The sequence below is a fragment of the Astatotilapia calliptera genome, chromosome 16 (assembly GCF_964374335.1).
Source record: "Astatotilapia calliptera chromosome 16, fAstCal68.1, whole genome shotgun sequence".
In the NCBI taxonomy this organism is placed as follows: Eukaryota; Metazoa; Chordata; class Actinopteri; order Cichliformes; family Cichlidae; genus Astatotilapia; species Astatotilapia calliptera.
Window position 1 is genome coordinate 18,781,554 of NC_137437.1, and position 24,873 is coordinate 18,806,426.

Consider the following 24,873-nt stretch of genomic DNA (forward strand, 5'->3'; position numbering starts at 1 on the left):
CCACAAATGTGTTTCAGTAGGGCTGTCACCAAAGCAGATTTGGACAGGATAATAGCATACTGAAAAACAACTGACAACAAAGGATTCACTGCAAGTTCTATAGAAATTTTGAAGAAAAGAACAATTAATTTTTTAAAAATCTGTGCATTGACTTTTCTCTCTCTTTCTGACTGACTGATAACCCCCCCCCACACACACACACACACACACACACATATATGTATATATGTATATAAACGCACCATTCTTTACAATTTTGTAAAATGTGTGCCTCCTATAATATATCTGCTTTTCTACCTCATTTAATCATCAGTAACAGTACATTGTAACTTAACACAATGCACCATCATTTATTTTTGAGTTTTATTTTAACATTGGAATGCTTTTTTTTATGAAAAGATAACACAGCCATCATAAAGAAAAGTGTCAACGTTGCTTTGCAGGACTGACTTTAACCTGCATTGAGCCACAACACAATTTTTGACAAGATTTGCTCTGACATTTCGTTTTGTATTGGAGTAGCGTGGCTTGAATTCTGCAGCGTTTCCTTTCAACAAAGTACAAGAGCAAAAAAAGAAAAAAAAAAAAAAAGAAGATCTGAACTCTCTGTGACCTCCCCATGAGACACCCTGCAGACAAAGCCATAATAAGTGAGCACTACCTCCTCCATGTAATGTCACCAGAGCTTGATTTTGTGATGTGTTCATTTTTTGCGTGGGAAGAAATACTTGAAGCTATTTGTGAAGAGGATCTAGTCAACCAGAAGTATACTAAATGCTACACATTGCCAGTTGTCACTTCACCTCCTCAATTAAAAAATAAATCGTTAAATTAAAATTAATTATTGAAATTTGTCAGTAGATTTGTTAGCTGTAAAATAAACAGTGGTATTAAAGTTCCTTCCTGTTAAATAGTAACATTTAACTTAAGGACAGTTTTTTTCTACTGATTAAAAAAAAATAGTAAAACCTGCTAAGCTTATATACATCAACTTTAGTAAAGAAACGCTGTAGCATGAAAAACACAAGTAGACACATTATTGTTTTTACTTTTACTTCTGCATGAATAAATGGACGCAGACATAGAAGAGTTAACGGAGTGAAAATATCCCGGAGCCTGAATTTTTGTCTATTAAAAATGTTTCCCAGGGCTCCACCTGCTGGATTTATTTATTTTTTTCTGTGATAGATTAACGTGTTGCTGGGTGCCATTTTTTGTCCCGCCCAGAAATTCCATCTGCCACGTTGATCTGTTTGTTTTGTGGTGTTTGTTTAGTAAAACCTACAATGGGCCTTCACCATAACCTGGATGATAGCTGAAATTTCTGGTTAGGCATCTAACATTTATTTATTTATTTATTTAACGATCAAAACCAGCTATGCACGAACAGTTACTTTCAAGTGGTTCTGTTATGACCAGTACATGCATACACACACTTTTCCCAGAGAAACAAAATGCAATAAAACACACAAACAGGAGTGTTCCCAAGATTTTTTGAAATGAGGTGGCACTGGGGGACCAACAATCAGCTGGCAGGGGGCATGAGAAAACAGAAAATTCTATGAGAAATAAATATCAAACCACATCACTAAAAGACAAACTGAAAATTCAGCACATTAGAAAAACTTTAGTTGTTGCCTTAATAAATGTGCATTGGATGTGGGTGACCCTTGACCATGGAACTGAAACAAAACATTAAACACTGAGTCCCAAGGTAATGGAGCTCACAAATTGCAGTCTGGTTGCAACCATTAATGTCTATTGTTCTGCTGAGTGGTAGAATTAAAGACAGATCTCCCATTATTCCTTTGTTTTATGTTAACCTGTGCAAGGTAAAAAAGTAATGTTAGGCAGTGGACCAAGTCACTGTGAAGTACATATATGAGTCAGTTTTTTATTAGCACACCCTTATTATTCAGTTGCATATCGTTATATAGCTGTATTACGATAACTCACTGAGGAGCACAATACTGTTTTTCCTCAAAAACAGATGATGGTGTTGCAATGTTATGACAACACAGCTTTGGAGAGGTGACACAGGAGGCCCAAAACTGTAGCCACGTCCTTGAACATGAGTAGTTATAACTTCTATCCCTCCCTCCATCCATCCCTCCATCCATCCATCCATTTACTTTCCCTTATACAATTCAAGGATGTGGAGCTGGATGTCTGGAGCAGCTAATCCCCACCTGGCAGCAGGGGTGCATCCTGGCTGGGTAGGTTATCAGAATCCATTACGGACAGAAAACCTCAAATTCACTGTCAAATCCACATCTAAACCAGTTCAGGAGAATGTCTTTGGACTGTGGGCGGAAACTCATATGATAATATCTTCCATTGTACCATTTTGCTTAATAACTCGTTTTTTTAATACTGAAAAAATGTCATTTTGTAATTTAAAAAAATGAAGACAGAGAAGTTCTGTATATTATCCTTTTCATGCTTTTAAAATATATTTGCAAAAGTGTTTTAAGACACGGAGCGAAACTCACCATCGCAGTGGGATCACCGACCTCTTTATCAAGCCCCGCCCACACTCCCGGAACAGGAAGTACCAGCGCGTTGCTGCTGACGTTGGTGCTGTCTAATCTAACGATGGCGTCCACAGATCAGTCCCTCTTGGACTTAACAGATAAGGAAACCCGGGAGAAACTGTCGCTATGGGACCGCCGTGCCGATGCCACGGCTCCCCTCACGGAGAAACAGATGGACTCCGTCCTGGAGATCCGAGCCGCGGCCGAAAAGCTCTCTGTGCCCTCTGAGGTGAGCTGGAGCTCTGGACTCTGCTAGCTAGCTAGCAGTGCTGCTAACTTACTTTCTAAACGCAAGTGATGTCAAATAAAAGTCGAGGCTGCCACTGTATGACCTTAATTCCCCCTTTCATTACGTTACAAGTTAATTTATCTGGCATGTATGTATTTGTGCTTCACCACCTCGTCAACATGTCCAGGTAGTTAGCTTGAAATCAAGGAGCTTAGAAATAATGAGCCTTGTTTTGTTTTGCAGCTACCCATTGAAGACTTGTGTAGCTTGTCATCTAGATCCTTGCAGTCCCCTTTCACTGCGACTGTTCCCGATTCAACAGAAAACATCCTGCTCAAAGGATTTCAGATGCTCAACATGGAAAACAATAGAATAGAAACTGCACAACAGGTGTCTGACCCAGTCAGCTTTAAGCAGTTATGCACCCAGTCAGATTTACCATACCTTAATAAGATGCATGGGTGTAATATAATTCCTTTTTTTTTTTTGTAGTTTTTTGCCTGGTTTGCCAAGCTGCAGGCAAACATGGGCCAGGACGAGAATGCAAAATACAGGTATGTAAATCGTATACTCCTCTGTAGTGTCATGCTGTGTGTAGGGCTGGATATTGATAAGATTATATACAAGTTATAGGCTGGATCCTTTACCAGTTGTCTAATTTATTCCTGATCAGCTTTCCAAAAAGATAGGCCTTAATAGGTCATGAATCAAGTTATGTATTAGTCTCAAGTGTACAGTACAAATAACCTCACTGAGGTTCGCATATGCTTCACTGCCATGTGTTTTTCATAAATTTTAATATTTGGTATTGCTCTGCTCCAGAACACCAGGCATTTTTTGTTTTCAAACCAGCTCTTCATCTAAATAATCATCATTGCATGTCTAAAATCACAATTTTAGTCACCCATCATGCTTGGATTGAATTTTCCCTAATATCGGTTTTCCATCACTTTTATATCAAGATGAAATCTTTTTGCTTGCTCATCGCTGACATAACCTAAATTTGGTGGAAAAAATTAGAGATGAAAATGTAAAACGTTCATCTTCAGTGAAATTCTGGCCCCCTACCCAGCATGTTGGCCATAAGCTCAGCGTTATTCTCTGCTCTGCAAAAATTCTGGACAATGTGCACCAGTGCTTCCAAAGCTGCAGATTCATTTGGTGTCATTTTTCTTTTTGAACTTGTCACCGAGTATCCGTTCAGTTTTCTATCCAGTCATTCTCGTTGTTGACTACTTGGAAAATAATAACTTAAAAAAAAGAACATATACATGAACCAGCAAGTGAAATTTGTAAAGGTGTTGGTGAAAGTGCTTGTTGAACAGTGTATCAGATGTTTGCATTCTGAATCAGAGAAACACATCAGCTTTGATTTAAAGGCGTTATTAAACATGCATAATTCTATTTGCAAGGTTCAAGCTTTCTGTTCGGTCAGACAGTCAGATTTATGTTCACCAGTCATGTTTGAGAAGACATTTGCATGCAGCTTAATAGTTGGTGAGGGCAGCAAAAGAAGAAACGATTGAAATGAGATTTCTAACCATCGGAGATACTCCAACAGTTTTGTTTTTTAAAATCACTTTTTATAAAAGAACTCATTGGCATTTTTAAACAATGACTGGCAGACTGAACAGGAAGGTTTGACCCGGATATCCACTAACTCTGCGAAGGCCAGCAGACAATAGCCAGAGGTTTTCCAGATTGTGTGTGCGTTGACTGGGTGTTTGTTTAGAGGAGGACAAGGTCAAATTACATGTTTTTGAAAGAATAAATCAGAATCAAACATGATGCTCTGTGATGCATCCATCCTTCGTCTGCTTATCCAGTTGAGGGTCGTGGGGGGCTGGAGTCGATCCATCCTACTGTTAAAGGCAGGGTACACCGTGGATAGGTCATTAATCAGGTGTAACACACAGAGACAGATAGCCATTTAAGCTCACATTCACATCTACTGTCAGTTTAGAATCACTGGCCTAACGCCATGCCGGAGGAAGCTGGAATATCCAGAGAGAACCCACGCAGACAGATGTGTGACGGTGCTAAACACTGCATCACCATTCTCTCCCACCTCTGTGCTTTATAAAATGCACCATCATACACTACTCACTCAGTTTTCAGATCTCTTAATTGCAGCAAAGTTGTTTCAAGAGTAAAATGAATGAAGTAAGAAATGACAGCTCACAGTGTGCGCTGCTTTCACATATCATCAGGCATGCGCCGCTGTGTTAGTTTCACTCAGCCAAAAAAGTGCAACCATCAAGTGTCACCTTACTGTTGCTGTTGTCAAATCTTCTAAAGCATGAAGCCAATATTTAGCTTCAGTGCACTATGCTGTCAAAGTTGAATGAAAGGAAGCAAAAGATAATGTCTGCTTTCCACTTAGGAAAACCAGAGATGATCTAAACTGCTACCAGGAACACTGTGATGTTATACTAAAAGATGTCAACACAGCTCTTGAGCACTTGGATTCCCTTCAGAAACAGTACCTGTTTGTGTCCAATAAGACTGGCGCCCTACATGAGGCCTGTGAACAGCTTCTTAAAGAACAGGTGAGATGCGCACGGGCACATCAGACTGTGAGCACTTTCCTTTATTAAAATCAGAAGATCCCTGGTAATCAGAAATTGTATGTACTTTGATGCAATATAAAGCATATATAATTATTAAATAAAGCCATTTTTGGTGTCATTTTGTAAAGATTATTCTTATTTTAAGTTAATCAATATGTGCTTGAAATACTGATTTCCTGCTTTAATTCAAGTTGTTTTACAATAAAATTGTATTAACTGTTTATGAATTCAAGTCAAATTTATATGAAGTCCCCAGTTTTCAACATTAATTGAACACTCACAACTGCCTGAGAAGTAATTTCATGGCAAGATGAAGCCTGTTCCCTCGTTATTTCATGACAAATGAAGAAGATAAAAAAAGCTGTTTTAAATTTGTAATTAAAAGCTTTTCAAAGGAATATGAGGATGTCAGAGAGATGATGATGATTCAAGGGAGGGAGATCATCGTTAGGATAAAAAACAAAACAAATGAACCTTCCAGAAAAATAACATCATCTTTGGAAGTGGTCAAATCAGCAAACTGGTGCATTCTTAAAGATAATGAATGCACTGGCCAGCTCAGCTATGCCAAAGAGCCTGAAAGACCACAGAGAACTAAGTGCGTGATGACAGAATTATTTCCATGATTAAGAAAAACTACTTCAAAATATCTAACCAAGTCAACAACACTCTTAAGGTGGTGGATGTATCATTGTCAAGGTCTACAAAGAAGAAAATGAAATTATGGACTATACCAAACCAGGGATGGTAATAATTGTTTCGCCGTTCTCTGAGGAATAAATTAGTACATTGTTGAGTCTGCTGTTAAATGTCTTATAAATGTGTTATAAACTCGAGCTTTTTGCTTTTTGTTCTTTTTTTTCCCCCACAAGTGTTGGAGATTTGTGCTCAGGCTTGTAGAGACTGGACTGTTGTTAGAAGCTGAACTGAAATTATTAAGCTTCTTATAGCATGATTTTTATTATCTATTTTTTGCTTGTTTTAACAATGGTGTTTTGTTTTCTCTCTGTTTGCAGGCAGAACTTGTTGACCTGGCAGAAAGCATACAGCAGAAACTGTCATATTTTAATGAGTTAGAAAACATAAACACGGTAGGCTGTGTCTGTTTGTTTGTTCGTTTGTTAAATGACTAAAACTATGCACTGAAATATGTTTAACTGGTTATTAGATATAGATTTTATTTTCGCACTCAGTTGCTGTAATTTTAAATAAGAAATTATTCTCAATTTTTACATCTTGAAAAATAAGACGAAGTAAAATCTGTAGTTTCTTGTTTTTTTTCTAGATATAGATTTAATTTTTACTGATCTGAAATTATGAATAACACACATAGCAGTGTTTACCAAAAACATTTTTTTTAAATTATAAAAAAGTATTAATTAATTAAAATCGAATGTCTTTGCCTTTGCAGAAACTGAACTCGCCAACCTTGTCTGTAAATAGTGAAGGTTTTATACCAATGCTGTCTAAGTTGGATGACTGCATTGAATATGTTTCATCACATGTAAGTACATTGTGCTGTCAGTTTTGCCTTTGAAGATCTCGTTTTACCTTTTTGTAGGAATATCAGGGATAGAGTAATCAGTAATCAGAAGGATGTGACATTTTTGTTGGAAGCGAATTTCCTTTTATGTAGTGAATGCACATTTACAACGTGTGATGGAAAAGTTCTGTAAAAAGATCCATTAAAATCAAAAACATGCCCTATATTGTGTTAAAGGTCATATTCTTTTACACCTCTAAAGCATTTTTAGTGCAGATGGTATTTTTTACAACTTTTAGTGGAAGTCTTGTTATTGTCCCTTGCACTTGTGATCTGGATCTCTACCAGCGTGTCAAAACTGCAGACATTGTTGCTGGGAGACAAATCTCATGAGTGGTTCTGATGGTGAGGGAAAATTGTTTTGGTATACCTCCAAAAAAGTGCACTGTGAGCCATCCCGCCGTGCACAATACTTTAGATTGTTTCCTCAAAATGTTCTCCGTCAGACACCTCAGGATGTTACAGTAGAACTCGGCATTGATAAAATTTATGTTGAGCAATAAGCTGCCTTCAGGCTTGGACACTCAGGAGTCATCAACTTAAAAAAATGCTTGCTCATACCCAGAGATCCAGATGTCTTGATGAGCCTCCAGATGAAATCATGTTGAAACAGGAATTTGTGCTTCCTCTCTGTGTGAGTTTGAGGTCCAAAGTGAAATTGCAGAGTGCACAGTGCATGTGGTCAGAACAGGATTTACAGTCTAGAAATAGCACCATGGACACGACCAGCAAGGTGACCTTGAGCGCGTCAAATCTTTTGATTATCATGGAGGTGCTCTCAGAACACTTTAATCACACCTCATATGCTCAGTGTACATTTACAGTGAGTAATCGGGCACCGGTGAGTAATCAGGGATGTAGACAAGGGGGTGGGGATCAGGGAAACGCAGACCAAAATGATAACCTGTGATAACTCCAGAATGAATGATGTTTAACACTTGCTTATCTCTTTTCATTCCAGCCAAGTTTCAAGGACTATCCTGTTTATTTGGCCAAATTTAAACAATGTCTCTCTAAAGCTATGCATTTCATGAAGATTCACATTGTAAACACTATGCAAAACCTCACAAGCCAGTTAACAAAAAGGGTAAGTAAGCATTCTGTTTTTCTTTAGTGCTATTGACCACTGGTACACACACTGTATGCGTTTAGTGGAGTTTAATTTTGATTTCTTTTTGACTCCCACAGGATCCAATGGGTTTAACTAATGCAGACAACGCCTTTACCCTTTACTATGTAAAGTTCAGAGCAGCTTCACCAAAAGTTCGGGTGAGTTTAACGTTCTGTTGCCTGCTATTTATGCAGATCATAATTTTCTACAGTAAAAATCAAAATTTCTTTTTTCCCCTCTTCAGTCATTGATTGAACAGATAGAGCAGCGAGCAGAGAAGATTCCAGAGTGAGTATTTCTTTAGAAAAAGCCAGTAGTGGCAGCGGTAGCATTAACCTTTTATAAATGTATATTTTGTTATAGTTAATGTGCTAAATGAAGTCTTCTATATTTATATTTATGCAAACAGATACCATCAGCTTCTTGATGAAGTTCATCAGTGTTATCTTGATCAAAGAGAGCAGCTCTTAAGTCCCTGCATTACATCCACCATTACTGACTTGACCAGCCAGAACAGCAAAGACCACTGTGCTTTGGTAAGTCTACTTAAAGGCTGGAATGGCTCTTTAGATATAGTAAGGTGACATTTGAGTTTGCTAAGAATGGACAGCTTGGGGCCCTCTGGGATATTTTCTGCACTGTGTTGAAGCACAAAGCTGTGCACATTATAAATGACCTTAACTTGAAGTTGTGAACAGCAGGGGTCCAAAGATTTCTCCTGTTTTATTCAGAAGTGGATTGCTTTGGAGACTAGGTGTTGTCAGTGTATCCCTAGTCATCCATAACAGTGCTGATTATTACGCTTTGTGTCTGAAATTTTAATAGACCCAAAAATTGGCACAATAAAAGTAAAACTTTTTTCTTTTAGTCATCTCCAATTTCATACTTCCGACAAACCCGATCCAGTTTTGAAGCCTGCAAAGGTTCAGTATTTTGACACTATCATGGCATTTGAAGCACTTCTCTAATTGGCTTGATGGGGATGCTATAATTAAAGCATTTCATGCAACAGAACGTCATAACAGCCGCACCATCTGCTCAGGTTATGCATCTTGTTAATGACTGCTGTAATAGGTGGCTGTATCATTTATGTGTGTTTGCTTGTTTGAGGTGAAGCCAAAGTATTTGCAGGCAATACAGCATGTGATCATTATGTGTATTTGTACAGGTTCGCAGTGGCTGTGCCTTTATGGTTCACGTGTGTCAGGATGAACACCAGCTGTACAATGAGTTCTTCTCCAAACCTACACCTAAACTAGAGTGAGCGGTATTCACATTAGTGTTTAGTAGCTCATGCAGGAAATGTGTGTTTGTTTAAGGTGTGGCTTTTAAACAGAACAATAGGCATTTCCAGTTTTGCTTATTATGTGCAGTGTTATGACAGTTTGTATTGTAGTTTAAGGGCTTTTTTTGCATATTTAAATATCGAAATGCCATTACTTAAGTCTTTGATTCTGCCAATGGAAGCTTAGACAGAAAGTATCGCATATGTTTCTTACAATGCATTGAAACAGTTTTTAATATCTGACAGTGAGCTGCTGGAGAAGCTGTGTTTGTCCCTGTATGATGTCCTCCGGCCTCTGATAATTCACATCATCCACCTGGAAACCCTGTCTGAGCTCTGTAGCATCCTCAAGAATGAGATGTTGGAAGATCATGTTCAAAATAATGGTATGTTGGAACTTGGTTCCTTTTTCTTCTTTCTGTAGGCGATTATTTGACTTGCACAGTCATGAAGAGAAGTTAAAAAATAAATTCTGCCAGCTCATCAATATTTCTGACAGTCTTCTTCAGTGCCACATCTCATATCACAACATGTCAGCTGAGTTATTGTCAGGACTCTTTTTCAGCCACTGTTCTGTGTTGTTGATTGATAGACTTGTATCTTGTGGATCGATGTTTTTGTTGCATCACCCAATATTTCTTAAGCTAGAGTTCTTGTATTGCTTGGCTGAAATTCTCCCATAAAATTTAAAATTTCTTTCAAATAATTGCAAAGCCTCTTGGCTCCTGCTCAATCACACTCCACAGTTGGGATGAGGTTTTGATATTGGTGTGGAGTGCCTTTTTTCTGTCCTAACACAGCAGAAATGTTGTGCAGCACCGAGGCAAACTTGAGACATGTTTCTTTTTTTAAAAACTCTTGAGAGCAGTGGTATTTTTTTTTTTGTAGTGTTCTTTCATTACCGTCATTTTCATTTACTGCTTTTCTTCTTATGGACATGTGATCAGAGACAAAGCGAGCTGTGAGTGAGGGTCCTTGGGTCCTTTTTCACATTGTACTTTTGGCTTGATTTTTGCCAGACACCCACTCCTAGGTAGAGTAGCAACAGACCTGATTTTCTTCATTTTGTGGTGAGTTTGATAAACTCCCAGGTCTGCAAAATTCTGGGATAATTCTGGCTGGATTTGTAGAGTTGATTGATATTGTTTAGTTTCCTGACACCGACCCAGCTTTTAAACATAGTCAGCAAGTTTTCAATAGGGTTGAATTCAGGGCTTTTGGAAGGCCAATCCAGAAGCTCAAGTCTAGGCTGCTCTATCCATTCTGATCCCAGTTTTGATGTGTGTTTGGGATCATTGTCCTGTGGGAACACCCAACTTTGTCCAAGCTTCAGTCATCTAGCTTTTGATTTGAGGTGTGAAGTTGAAGTTTGAAACTTTCCAACTTGTATAAATCTATAATTCACTTTCTTAGATCGTCACTGGGTTTCACTGGACCTTTCCATTTTGTTTCGGGGGTTTTTTGTTATATCTGTCAGCCCAGTGAGAAGTGTCAAATAAATTCTTTTTATAGTGTTAAAAAGAAACTGACAGTTGTAGTCAGTCATGATCCCAAATAAGAAATTAATATCACTTGGCCTTGATAAGTTAAAAGACATTGTAGAACCTTCAGTACTACCTATTAAAAGACACTTATGTTTAGTTTTGAACCTGTGTGAATGACAGAAAATCCAAATAAAGGTGTTTGCTGTAAAATCACTCCACCCCACCTCCACCACACTTCAAAGAAATCAATAAAAGCCCCAAATAAATTACCATGAGAGTAATGCCCATGGTGAGAGTATGGAAACATCTGACCACAACTCTACATCCTGAACTTACTATATTAGTATTTTAAACTTTTTAATATTTGAAATATTAAAAACTATTTGACGTTTTAATATGAGCGCCTGCATCATTCCAGCTGCATACTGTGTATCTATCTTACAGACAATAATTAAAAGTATTAAAGATCCCCTTTAATGAAAATCCACATTGTTAAAAACGGTAAATTATTTTAAAATTACAAATTAGGTGCATTTATTAAATGAGATGTATTGTTCCTCACAGAGCTCGATTGTATTTGTTGCGCTATCGAGGCACTGCACATGGATGTGTAGGCGAACGGAGGCACAGCACACTTTCTCGAATGGATTAATGAATCATAGCAAATACATTTCAGAGCAATAATCAGCTATCGCTCCAATAAGTTTATCATCCCATGGAGGAGCTGCAAGAGAAGATAGGATTTATTTGAAGCTTATGGGGCAAAGAACAACTGATTTTCCCTTTGTGCGAGACAAACACATTTTAAATCTTTTTACATAATATTCAGGTTATAGTTCAGACCCTAAAGGGACTTGTATTTGTTGAATCTTTTCACAGCAAAGTAGTGGTTGAACTGTAAACTGACCTGCGTGCTTTCATGCAGCTGCTCAGCTGGGGGCCTTTGATGCCGTTGTGAAGCAGATGCTGGAGGACGTTCAGGAGAGGCTGGTCTATAGGACTCACATTTATATCCAGACCGATATCATAGGCTACAAACCAGCTCCAGGGGATCTGGCTTACCCTGAAAAACTGGAGATGATGGAGGTAAGGTTTTTATATGTTCCTTTTTAAGATCTCTGTTATGTAGTTTTGCAGGCAAGCTTTAAGGGATAATTTGGTTTGGTTCTTATTCAAAGGCAGTGGTCCAATCCAAATATGTGCCCTAAGACCTAAACAGTTCACCTAGTATGTGATTGAGTGTTAAAAGATGCAATTGCTCAAAATATTACGAGTAGGAGTAAATAAGACTTTTGACATGTCTTATTACTTTTGTAGTGACCAAACATGTTATATACTGTTGTTGGTTTGGGACTTTATACTTTTTTTGTCTTAAGAGTAAAGATACTTGAGAAATAACAATAACTTGAGGTTAAATTGGTTCCTTTGTGTTTGTATAACTTTGTCTAAATCTTCTGGAGCTCACCTAGTTGGTGCTTTGATGTCTGGGTAACATCTTGCTGAGTGGGGACTTTTTTTTTTTAAACACAGTGCTAACCTTTGGCATAAAGCTAAATGTATCTCTCCCTATAATTTATGATATTTTTGCCACTTAATTTTCCATTAAAGGTCTATTTTTAAAAAGGTTTTGGTGGAACTGAAGTCATTATTAGTCATTAACCATCTGTGCCCTCCTCAAAACCACCAGTCAGAAACAGTCATTTCACCTTGCAGAACATAGGAGTTACCCTTTAAAACATCACAGCTGAGGCAGCTGTTTTAGCTGCTGATTGGAAAGGCCTGTCTAACAAAAAGAGGTGTAGAGGTGAAAGTATTCCTGAATACGGCATGCACTTTAACTGATACAATTTTTGGGTTAGCTGGCTGAAGCACATTTTGCTGCTGATGTCTTTCACAGCAGTAAAGTGCTTTTGCTTCCTTTTTTTTGTAGGGAATACGCTGTGAATGAGTTCCTCATACAACGTCCTTTCAAAGAACCAGAACTGTCATTCTAACTTATAAATTCTGTTATGTGCTGTGGTGTCATAGTATATACTTGTCCCTCTACATATGCTTTTTTTAAATAAATAAATACTGCTGTAATACTTTCAGCTTCTATGCAGTTAGCTGCTATGCAACCTCGATGTAATTAGTGCTGCAAAAATAGTATTTTCATATACTGTGTATGTATTTTATTTATTTCTTTTTTTATTGTTGATACACTAGTTTAAATTATATGTCAGTAGAGTGTTTTTTCATACGCACCATTAGCACTGTCTGCAGGTCCATGAAAATATATTTTAAGTGTGAATTTAAGCCTTAGAAAACTTAAGTTTCATGAATGTCTGAACGTGTTGTTAAATATGCCTTTGAATTGTTACTAATGTCTTAAAATCTTCTAATGTCTTGCATACATACACTTTCTCAAACTCACACATTCTCTGATATTTCCTCTGATATTTATGAGTCTTTTTGTCTCGCTTCTTTGACTTTTTAAGTTTTATTTTATGTTAAACTTTCAAAGACCCATAGATTTCTTCTGTAGAAGAGACATCTAACGCTTTCTGTCTGCAGCTTCATAATAAGTTTGAATGTTTTAAGCTGAATTATGCAAATTTATTACTGTGGAATTTCTTTGGTCTTGTGAATACTCAAATGCCATTAGATATGCCTTTGAGTCCTAACTTTTATTTAATGACTTTTAAATGTTTTGCACCTACACTTTTTTTCCCCATTAACATCAGATCACCCTGATGTTCTTAGTATTTCTTAGATGTTTATCTGACTTCCTGTTTGTATACAAACTTGTTTTGCAAGTAAAATTTTGTATTCATTTAGCCTTTTCGAAACCCGTGGGCCTCCCGTTGAAGCAAAAGTGGAAGAACATGACTTTCCAGAATCTTAAAATGTTCCTGCCTACCAACTCTCGCGTTTTACTTTCCCTGTCTTCAATAGAAAATTGCTCAGAGCTTGAAGGAAGAGCAGATGAAGCAGATGTCACAGGAGTCCGTTTTTTCTGATGTACAGCTTGACGATTCTAGTGGAAGAAGAAACAGCAGTGCTGGTCTGTGTTTCCAGATTGTGACACTAGCTTCCTGACAGTGTTTGGTGTTGCTGTCATTTATTGCCCAATGGCTTCTCCTCTTTTGAATATAGGCAAAGTAGAAGCATCTCGCCTCCAGACATCCGTCTCTCCTGCAGATCTGCATGGCATGTGGTACCCTACCGTCAGACGAACACTGGTTTGTCTGTCCAAGCTCTACAGATGTATTGATGTGAGTTCTTTGTGTTATTAGTTGTTGTTTTTTGTATGGAAACGTGTACAGCGTTTATTTTAACGCTTTTAAATTTCTTATTCGTGCATTTCCAACTCTTGGTCTTTTTCCAGAAAGCAGTCTTCCAGGGTTTATCTCAAGAAGCCTTATCTGCCTGCATCCAGTCCCTGCTTAAAGCTTCTGATATCATCCTTAAAAACAAGGTTGGCATGCAGCGTAGAGTATGCCTTTGTATTTCTTCTGAGCTTTTAAAATTGCATTTTTATTAAAAAAAATAGTCTGGAAAGTGCCTTTCTTTTTACGTAGTAAATAAGATGTGGTCCCCGCTAATGAAAAATTCCTTCAGGCTACAAGATCCTTAACTAAAGCAGCTGGGATGTCATTTAAAGTTTATTTTAATCGGTACTTTATTATGCTCCACAGAGTGTTCAGCAGACCATCCCTTATTTATGGGCTTCTCTCACCTTCAAATTTGCTGTCAATATCTGTGCTAACTGGCCCATTTCAACCTAACGCTTTAAATTAAAGCAGCAGCATCAGTCTCAGAGGACACATTCCCACCCCTTGTTGATGTCTTTTTCCAATGTTTTAGTTGCTAGTTGAGCAATAAATGATTTCAGATGCCTTTTTCCCCCCCTCACAGTAATATGTCTCTTTCTGGCTATGGTTAATCAGCAGTTATTAATTAGGCATATTCCCTTATCGTCACTGAGCCCATGCTTTTTATGTTCTCTGTAGTTTGGATAGTCATCAGATGTCCTTTTGTTCTTGGCTGCCTGCAGTGTGGATTTTACCGTGTGCCTTTTACGTTCTGTAGACACAAATAGATGGGCAACTTTTCCTGATCAAGCACCTGCTGATAATGCGTGAACAGATTGCCCCATTTCACACCGATTTTGCCATCAAGGAAATCTCACTGGACCTGAAAAAAACGCGAGGTAAGATAATTAAAGGTGGAGGGAACATTGACGTTCAGCTCCATAAAGCCACTCATTACATTTTCATGCTCATTAAGCAACTTGTGCCTATCACATGCACCGGTGGCAACAATTAATGTGGAAATTGTAATCCAACACTATAATGTACATTAACCAGTGGCACACAGGGCAGATTTGCTCCCCCATCACCCTTCTCATAGTCAGTAAAGTATTACATGTGGCCACTAGAGGGCAATCTAATTCTGCACCAGCACAGATTTAGCATCTCTTCTGTTTTTTCTTCTTTTTTTTTGGTTAAGATGCTGCCTTCAAAATCCTGAACCCTAAGGCTGTTCCCAAATTCTTCCGACTTAACAGTCACAACGCCATACTTGAATTCCTGTTGGAGGTAGTGTTTTTTTTTCTTCACCTTTTTTGACTAAATATACCATACACTTTATGTACTTTGATAGCACCCTGCCTGAGGGAAATGCCACTTGATAGTCCTAAAGCCTTTTTCTCTGTGGCCCCCAGGGAACACCAGAGATAAAGGAGCACTACATTGACTCTAAGAAGGATGTGGACCGACACCTGAAGTTCAGCTGTGAGCAGTTTATTCAGCAGCAGACTCAGATCTTTGTGGGGAACCTTGAGGAGTTTCTCACCAAGGTAACTGTTAGAGCGAAGGCAGAGTTAGCCTCAGGCAGCAAAGGCTCATCCTGACCTTCATTTTTTTCAGCTTTTACCTTTTACAAACATTATTTGCTTATTCAGTGATCACTGAAGGTCTCGGTACTTAACTGACAAGCGAAGATAAAATGACAGTTTGGTTTTTGTTCTTCATCGAGAAAATCTAATTCAGCGTGTGTATATATGTGTTCTTGTGCTTTGTGTTCTTTAACTGCAATAATTCTACCAGGTAACACACTGCCTATGCCTTCTTTCTACCTACCAGACTCTGTTTTGTGCTATTATTTATGTAAATACCGCTGTGATTGAATTAGTTTAAATGGCAGCAGACCCTCTTGTGCTTATTTTCTTACCATAAATGACACAATTTAAGCCTTTTCAAATTTTTATGTTTTACCTTGGCTGCGTCTGCTTTCAGGTTGCAGCTCTTAAAACTATGGCCATCCAAGGTGGTCCCACGTACAGTATGTCTCAGCAACCTTGGGCACAGCCAGGTAAGATTTGTCTCAGGAAATGCCATAAGCATCATACTGTAATTCATCAAAACCTGTATAGTAAATGCTAGAGGGCATGTCAGTGTTTTTTTTCTTTCTCTCTTTTCAGCAAAGATCAACGATATAGTGATGGTTACCTACCGCGTGATGAAGAGCAAGCTGCCAAGCACTTTACAGAGCATGTCCTTGTACTTGGCCAATAGAGACACAGAGTTCATCCTTTTCAAGCCTGTCCGGGTGGGTGGCAGCAAACCAAGGATATAGCATGTTACTACATGAGTCACTTTCTTTTTAAGCCATTGTTAAAGCTCGAGGAATCCAAGAATCCTTTAAGACTGTCTTTACAAAGCAGGGATATTATGCTCCCCAAGGTCCAATCAGCAGTTTTTAATAATATAAATAACACTGTATTTGCATGTATCATTTTTCGAGAGCTATAGAAAAAGGTCACGTTTGAAATCTACTTTTGGAATGACTCTTGTTTAAATTTTGGCTTTTAGATTGTGCCTTTAGCTGTAAATTGTTAGTGAGATTGAACTCTAATAGAGAAATCTTTGTGCTGCCTGTGTACTATTCGTCAAGGTGCCAGGTGAGGCTGAATGAGAGAGAAACAAAATTCAGCGGTTGACATGGAAACAAGATAGCGAGGGGACATAGGCCAGATGGAAATGCGGTTTTAATTTCCTTCCAGCACTCAGTAATAGGATGGCTTTTTCCACAGAATAACATCCAGCAGGTATTCCAAAGACTGCACGCTTTGCTTCAGGAGGAATACAGTGGAGAAGACCTTCAAATCATTGCATGTCCATCTATGGAGCAGGTACAGCACTGTGGGATTAGCACTGCCTAAAGGCATCTGACTTAGTTTTAATAACACTGCTGCAGCATCCAAAACTGCTGAAAGCAACTTGAGTGAAGAAACATTAAATAAGGTATATCAGCTAAGGCACGGTGAGCACTCATCATTTTTCACGGCTCTCTTTCAGATTAACCTGCTGCTGTCTGTGAATAAGTAATGTGGGGTGTAAGGATTCTGATTTAACTGCCTCTGGATAGTGATGGGCTGCTCCAGCGCCGGCCATGACCAGGAGCTTTGAGGTTGAGTGGGCGAGATGACCAGATGACTGCACCTGAGCTGCATGCTGGACCAGGAGAACTGAACCAACAGCAAAAAAAAGAAAAATCAGCACAGGGCCAAAGAATTTCCTATAGAAACTCAAGTAGCTACAAGTATGAAGGGGGTTCAGGTGAAGTCTACACACAAACTGGGAAGTGGAGATTATCCTGTGGGTTACTGAGTTGATCATTTTGTTTGACTAAAATTAAATGTGGTGTTGGGGGTTTTAAGGTTGCTTTGTTGTAGAACAAATCCACTTTGAAAAGGGCGGATTTGTGATTACAGTTGCATCTCTCTGTACACCAAATTGAATTTGCACACTCTGTGATGGTGGGGTGCAGGCAGCGGCGCTTCAGGTGCACGAATGGAGCCACTAAGCAGTCGCTCATCAGCGCAGGTAGCTAACAGCCAGTAAAAGGGGCTCACATTCAGAGCTCCCTTGAGTGGTTTGGAAGGGTAAGAGAAAATGCTGCAAAATGTTTTATTCATCTATTTTAAACTGTAAGAGTCTTTGTAACACAGTTAACAGAAATATGATGACCTGTAGTACGTGTGTCTCAGATCCAACAAAGTTTTCCCCTCTAATCAACGCAAAATCCAAGCAGCTGTTTTTTCACCTCCTTACAAATTGTTTTCTTATTTCTATTGCAAGTGTGTAAAGACAATGGAATGTTATGTTTTATACTTTTTCCTTTTATAACTAAGTTTATTAAAACAAATATACTTCTACTCTATCACAATAATAGACTGTTGGGAGCTGTGCCCTGCACATGACTTGTGGGTATGTTTCCTGCAAGGTAACAAAAGTAACAGGACATTATACATGTAACTTTTGCGTAGCTCTGTCCGATGTAAAATGATGTGTACAGTTATTATATTTAAGGACATTCTGATTTAAAAAAAAAAAAAAAAAAAAAGTTGATGATCTTCGGCTCGTTTTATAAAGCTCTTTGTCACTGAATTCAAATTCGGAGCACACTGCAGCTTTAGTCACTTCAAACAAATGAGAAACTGCCATTCAAGGACATCATCGGCTTTAGGGGGTCTTCTTGGCAGACCGTTGCTGTTTCACTGGCAGCTGCCGTCTTTCCATCTGAGAGATGAAGCTTTGCTGGGGCTTGACCTTCTGTGGACTGACAGGCTTTTGATAGGTGATGAGGGACTGGATGTTCTGGAGCAGGACATTGATCTCTGCACTCTTCTGCTGCAGATACCTCTGAAGCATGTCAGGCTCTGGCAGCATTAGACCTTTGCCTTGATTCAGCTGCGACAGCAAGGCAGTAGAAAGGAGAATCAATGCTTTGGTCTAAAATTAGGTTTGCTCTTCGTATCTTGTATTCCTGCAATTCCTAAAAAACTATAATAATAACACAAGCCACACTAACTTACTTTCAGTTTTGTCCAAACTTTACACTGACTTTATCAGTGTTTTGGATTGAATGCTGTTGTGTTGGGCAGAAGTGCTGTCACTGTGAAACACTACATGATGCTTATTGTCAAGACAGCTCCGGTGTTTTGCTTTTGTTTTGTTTTCCTTAAAATGTTTTGAGTTACTACAGTACGTGCCTCCACATGAAGTCAGATTTACCCTTATAAAGAGAAGCAGCGGCTGAACAATAAACCCCTCAGGGGTCTTACTGTCTCTTCCAGATCGTTTGTCATTTCCTTCTGCTGCCAAGTTTGTCAATAATTGAACAGTGAAACTTGAAATTCTTCAACAGAAACATGCTGAGAACAAAACAGAATTTAATTATATAGTAAAATGCTCATTTTATACCAATTACATTTCCACTATGAAGAAAAATAGGAAAAATATTATAGAACCAATTATAGCCATCTCCTTGGTAACCAGTAACCTGTCCTAAGTTGCTTCAGTGTGAAGCTGCTAATTTTTGTCTTTAGAGGATCACACATAGAAGACCATTCAGCTGTCAGAATAGCTGATTTTATATGTATTTATATAGTTAAGGCTGGTAATCAAAAGGATGTGCGATTGTTTGGTGAATCTCTGATCTTCAATTAGATATACACTAAAGACTCACATGAATTTTCTATCTGAAAATTTTTTTTTAAAATGTTTCGTAAGTGGTGCAACCCCTGATGAGCCAAATTTATTCATCAAAGAAGAACAAAATTAAAGGAACACACAGAAAACACATCAGATCTTAATGGGGAGAAAAAACAATATTGACTGGGTAATGTGTTAGGAACAAAAGGATGCCACATCATCTGATGGGAATGAAAATGAAAATGGGTGTGTTTGATTTCTACAGAGAGCAGAAATCAAACACACCCAAAAAATTCAAAGTGAAAAAACGATGTAGTAGTCTACTCCATGTTACAAAATGGAACTCAGTAGTTTGTATGGCCCCACATTCATTGTATGTGTATTGTGTGCATGCCTGACAGCGTCGGGACGTGCTCCTAAAGAGAAAACAGATGGTGTCTTGGGGGATCTCCTCCCAGGTCTGGACCAGGGGACCACTGAGCTCCTGGAGAGTCATTCCAGCTGCTGGATGGTAAAACATAATGTCACAGAGGTGCTTTGTGTTCTTTAGATTTTGCAAGCATGGATGCCAGTCAACAGTATCTAATCCTTTATCCAACTGGAACTTTCTCCATACTCTCTTCACATAAGACTGGGCTTTGTTATGCACTTGGAGAAACCCAGGACCTTCTGCACCAGGTTCTAAGCATATGGAGAATTTTTATACATGCAATCAGGACATAGAGGTCTATGCATCCCTCCAGCCATCACACTGGTCATGCTGATCGATATTACAGACAGCATAATGTTCTCCACGGCTTCCTTGGAGCCTTTCACGTCAGTCACATATTCAGGGTGAACCTGCTCTCATCTGTGAATAGCACAGGGTGCCAGTGGTGAACCTGCCAATTCTGGTATTCTATAGGAAATGCTAATTGGGCTCCACAGTGCTGGGCAGTGAGCACAGGAGCCACAAGAGGAGGTCAGGCCCTCAGGCCACCTTCATGAAGTCTGTTTCTCATTGTTTGGTCAGAGACATTTTGTGCCTCTGGCAGTGCTCACTTTGTTCCTCCTTGCACCAAAGACTGCTGATGGGTTAAGGAGCTAGAGTAACTGTCTTGTGGAATCTCCTCCATGGTTTTGGGATCGCTGGAAGTCACAACACAACCTTCTGGCAATGGTTCATATTGATGTGCGTTCTTGGAGGAGTTGGACCTGTGTGTGCTTCCTTTGCAGTGTCGAGGTAATCACCTCATGCATAGAAAGGTAATACAACAATGTAATGTTGGAAGCCACCAGAATTGTTAGCAGTACTGACCTTTGATCTATCTACACCGCTGGGTCCCCATCAGCCACATTTTCTTCAGCAATAACTACCGCAGGCTTCAGGAAATCCTCTGATATCTCACAAGCTGCCTTCTTCACAGAAGCAGTCATTATTTATTCATTCACTCATTTTTATTATCATTTGTTTGTTAGAGAGGCAGAGAAGAGCGTTTTGGTAAAAATCTAAGCGGAAATGTTTTTATTTTAAAGGCCACGAATCTGGATTGATGTTTTTTGAGCTCTTGTCTTTTAAGAGTAATTTCAAATGGTGCTTGATTTAAGATTTTATTTATCCAGGCAGACAAATCCAAATTATTCCAAAAGATAAACAAATGGAGGTGATTTAATTCTAATCTAACAATCATTGTTTGGTTAAAGCAGACTCAAACAGAACTTCTTGGGATACCTCATGTCTTTTAGTGAATTTGGATGGTTGGGTCACAGAGAATGACTGAGAGGACATGCTCACACCGCAAAAGCACTAAAATTTGACTTATTCAGCCTTGATAGCTTACTTCTGAACCTGAATCACAGGCTATTGGCATTGTAGCTTACATAAGAGTGCTCCAATCGAAAGCTGCCAAATCCAAATTCAAAACTTGGAGTAAACTCCAGATCTGCTTAATGTATCACTGAATAATGGGGGAACAGGCTTCACCTGGCTATAAAACTGTTAGTCAGTTGTCCGATCATCTTTGAGGCTCTGAAATAGTGCACGATGTATAAAAATGGTTGTCTTTTCTAAATGGCTAATGCATTTACTTAGGTTAAACCCGATGGATTAAAGCTGAAAGACTTATCCAACCCAGTTTACTGTGTGAAGCTCAACTGAGGCTCATTGTTAAGTCACAAATTCACTAGGTTCTAAACAAAGTAGTGCTCATATATCAGAATTGGATATTTGATGTTTTAAATTACCTCTGTTTGTTTGATATCCCCAGTAATCGTAACTCACTGCTGCACACAGTGACTTCTGTGAGCAAAATCACTTATTTTCACTTCAGTCAGTTTTTATTTATCATGAGCTGCACACACACTCACACACACACACATTCTTACCTCTTTTGGGTCATTGCTGTTGACTATCAGATCGCTGGTCACCGGGGGTTTCTTCAGCGGCTGGCAGCACTCACATCAAATGTTCAGCACGGTCTGCGGCAATGCCTCTGATCCACTTGACGTTGGGGGTCTGAAGACATTATTTGAATAGATGCTTTTCATTCTCTTCTCTCTGTCTTTGTCTCTAAAAGACACTGTCAGAAACACAGCATCTAAATATCCCAGCAGCTAATGAGGTATTCAAAGACAGGGTCAGAGACGGACACATTTTAAAACAAGCAAAAGCCCCTACAGGCAAGCTTTGATGCAAAAAAGAAAAAGAAAGAAATGCACACTAATTGCATGGTCCATAAATGAATTCACATTTATAGCAGGGGATGAAAACCAGCAGTTTAAAAGTAGTACTTTCTTGCATACCTTGTCCAGACTAGTTAGCAGCTCATTCGTTTCTCGTTGGCAGGCTGGAGGAGCTGGGGGAGTTTCCGTGCTGAGCAAATCCAACACTTCATTATCTGGGGATATCTCCACCTCAGATTTCGTGTTTTTAGGAACACTCTGAGGAGAAAAAAAAAAAACAAAGACACTTCATAATTTATTAAATTCTTTGAGGTCTTTAACTTGTGCTTCATGAATAAATCAAAACCGTGAAACTCGGTCTCTGGATACCATGTCATATCATCTTTCACAAGATAAAACTTACACTGTGACAAGGATAGACAAGGCTCTGAAAACCCACATTCAGTATTTCTTTGGCAATAGGAAAAAGATCTCTGAAAAACACAAAAAAGCCTCCGTGTATGCTAATTGTATCAATTCACCATTTATTTCTCGACTCTCCAGAAAAAAAGGGTGTTTTTAAATGTTGGTTTAATAGCATAAAACACTAGAATCTAGCTACACTAGGCAAATTAGACAATTCCTCGAGAGATTATTGTTGTAAACATTCTCCGTAGTATATATCCTGATTATAACCTTCCTTTTTGTACAAATGTTGATTTTTTTTTTCTTCTTTCTTTTGTTGTCTCCATCTCACTTGATTTGCCTAGCGAGTCAGGTTTTTGCATCATTACTGTGATACTTTTGGAGATGCGCAGAGAAACCACAAAAAAAGGAAGAAGCAGACACAGAATGGACGGATAAAAACAACAATTTTCACCGCTAGTGTAAGCAATTGTGTCTATAAGACACCACAACAGGGAAAAAACTTTACCTCAAGTTCTATAAATCCTACCTCATCTTCTGTTTGATCTCTCCTGTTCTCGCCACAGCCATTAGTGTACAGGACTGTGCACAGTATATGGTGTGGATAAAAGCAAAATCAAAAGCTTTACGGACTTTAGATGTTTAGAGTCTTATCCATCAAACAGGTACCATTAGCTTGGTATATTTGATTGGTTCCAAATTCATCCTGCTGCATGACAACAAGGCAAACACGCAGCCAGAGACATAAAAGACTATCGTCAGTGACAAGCAAAACAACGAAGCATGCAACAGATGGTATGATCCTCTCAGAAGTCTGATCTTAATATCTACTTAGTAGGAAAGAACACAAAGAAACTAAGCAACCGAGTCAGTCTGAGTGGGCCTACCGTCTTCAAAAACCATGTGCATATACAACTAAAGCACAACAACTGCATTATTCTTAAATTAAGATAATTAGTAGTGTCTTATGTGTAATTAAAAGCTAACATTTTAGTTAGAATACACTGCCTGGCATGTCAGTGTGTAAGATTTTTCTACAGTGATACATTTTTCATTTACAATTTCAGTGATTTGCACAGGATATGCCAGTTTCACTACATGCTGAACACTTTTCCAGTTATTTATATATACTGTATATTTAAATATAACATGTGATAGTATGGATCCAGTTTGTTGTGCATTTCCAATGACACTGAAAACCTTGTTAAATATACTTTACACTACTGTACTTAATCACGCTCATGCCAACAAAGCAGAGGAGGGAAGAGCCAAAAGAAAAAGACATTGCTACCAACATTTTTGCCTCAGCGCTGTGTTGTGTGTCATGATCCGTACAACTTGGACAAGTTAACACGGCGTTATGGTCATGGTTAGTACATGCCATTTAAATCTCTGGGGAATGTGTTAATTGACAGTCTTCTTATGGGCCATTTTTATTAGCGGGAACAGGAGGTTGAGATGGACGTGGCAGAATTGATGATGCTGAGCTTTTCACTGGGAGTGACCTGGAGGGACAGGATTAGACGTGGGTAGACCTGAGCTGTTCTTCTGACAATTTCCCTACAACTTGTCCTTCTGACAGCTCAGGTTGAGTGGATTGGTGACAAAGTAAGAGCGGTAATGTTGAGATGGGTTGGACATATGCAGAGGAGGGATAGTGGATATATTGGGCAAAGGCTGTTGAATATGGAGCTGCCAGCCAGGAGTAAAAGGGGACGAGCACAGAGAAGGTTTATGGATGTTGTGAGAGACGAAATGGCGATTTCTGGGGTGGCAGAAGAAAATGCTAGTGATAGCAGGAAATACAGGCAGAAGATCCACTGTGGCGACACCAAAAGGGAACAGCCGAAAGAAGAAATGGTCAAAATCAATCTTCAATTACTGAAAAAATAAGTTTCATTTTAACAGAGTGAAAAAAATGCAACGAATTTGAGACTCATCTATTTTCAGTGTACATTTACAGGAATGTTTTGACACAACATGTATGGTAGTATGGAGACTGAAAAGTTTATAGTTGCCTCACAATGTATGTATTGGGATGCTACGGACATGATTAATTTATGAAAGGATTTCTACAAGTTTGATTTTTATATGCTCTGCACCAAAAACAGCCATCCCTTATACCTTTCTAGAAAGACAACTAGATAACAAATGAGATGAAAAAAATGTCAGAGAGGAACCTAAGTGGATAGCAATTATGATGAAAATAAAATCTTTAGTATTTTTTTGTTTATTAACTTTAAAGAAATTGCACAAGACTGGCAAGTATGACCTATTAAGAATTAATTCAGACTGACTCACTACAGCTGGGCAGACAGAGCAAGAGTGCATGCAGTTTAACCATTTCATATAAATTAGAAATAGCATACAGAATGTGAAAAAAATAGTATTGCGATGTGTCCGGCTGAATGGTAACGTATTAGCAGTCAACAATTTATTGCAAGATGACCGGTTGTTATCTGTTATGTTTAAAAGATTTCGTATAAATGGCGAATAATTCATAGAGCTAGGAAGAACGAGGAAAGACAGAATGGACTGTGTTTACCATTTAATGTGTGTGTGTGTGTGTGT

The 24,873-nt window shown here is 38.6% G+C and overlaps 1 protein-coding gene and 1 long non-coding RNA gene across 2 annotated transcripts; one reads left to right on the plus strand and one right to left on the minus strand.

Moving 5' to 3' along the window:
- The first annotated feature begins 2,538 nt into the window (after nt 1-2,538).
- Nucleotides 2,539-18,877, plus strand: cog3 (component of oligomeric golgi complex 3). The gene is made up of 23 exons (XM_026143748.2): nt 2,539-2,763; nt 3,007-3,153; nt 3,256-3,317; nt 5,147-5,312; nt 6,350-6,424; nt 6,745-6,837; nt 7,838-7,963; nt 8,065-8,145; nt 8,232-8,275; nt 8,397-8,523; nt 9,156-9,247; nt 9,519-9,658; nt 11,682-11,842; nt 13,691-13,799; nt 13,892-14,010; nt 14,124-14,213; nt 14,828-14,948; nt 15,248-15,336; nt 15,462-15,596; nt 16,036-16,111; nt 16,221-16,348; nt 16,833-16,931; nt 17,098-18,877. The coding sequence occupies exons 1-23, from the start codon at nt 2,596-2,598 to the stop codon at nt 17,125-17,127; spliced, it is 2,478 nt and encodes an 825-aa protein (XP_025999533.1). The 5' UTR covers nt 2,539-2,595; the 3' UTR covers nt 17,128-18,877.
- An 80-nt stretch (nt 18,878-18,957) lies between these two features.
- LOC113007321 (uncharacterized) lies at nt 18,958-21,833 on the minus strand. The gene is made up of 2 exons (XR_003269901.2): nt 21,601-21,833; nt 18,958-19,740 (listed from the first exon to the last, which is right to left on the minus strand). It is a non-coding gene; the product is annotated as an uncharacterized LOC113007321 (long non-coding RNA).
- Between the last annotated feature and the right edge of the window lie 3,040 nt (nt 21,834-24,873).

What these genes read in the sequence shown, in the direction of transcription:
- cog3 (XM_026143748.2), top strand. Translation starts at nt 2,596, where the DNA reads ATGGCGTCCACAGATCAGTCCCTCTTGGACTTAACAGATAAGGAAACC. An exon ending in GAATAGAAACTGCACAACAG is followed by an intron (nt 3,154 to 3,255) that starts GTGTCTGACCCA and finishes TTTTTTTTGTAG; the next exon opens with TTTTTTGCCTGGTTTGCCAA. An exon ending in TTGAGGAGTTTCTCACCAAG is followed by an intron (nt 15,597 to 16,035) that starts GTAACTGTTAGA and finishes GTCTGCTTTCAG; the next exon opens with GTTGCAGCTCTTAAAACTAT.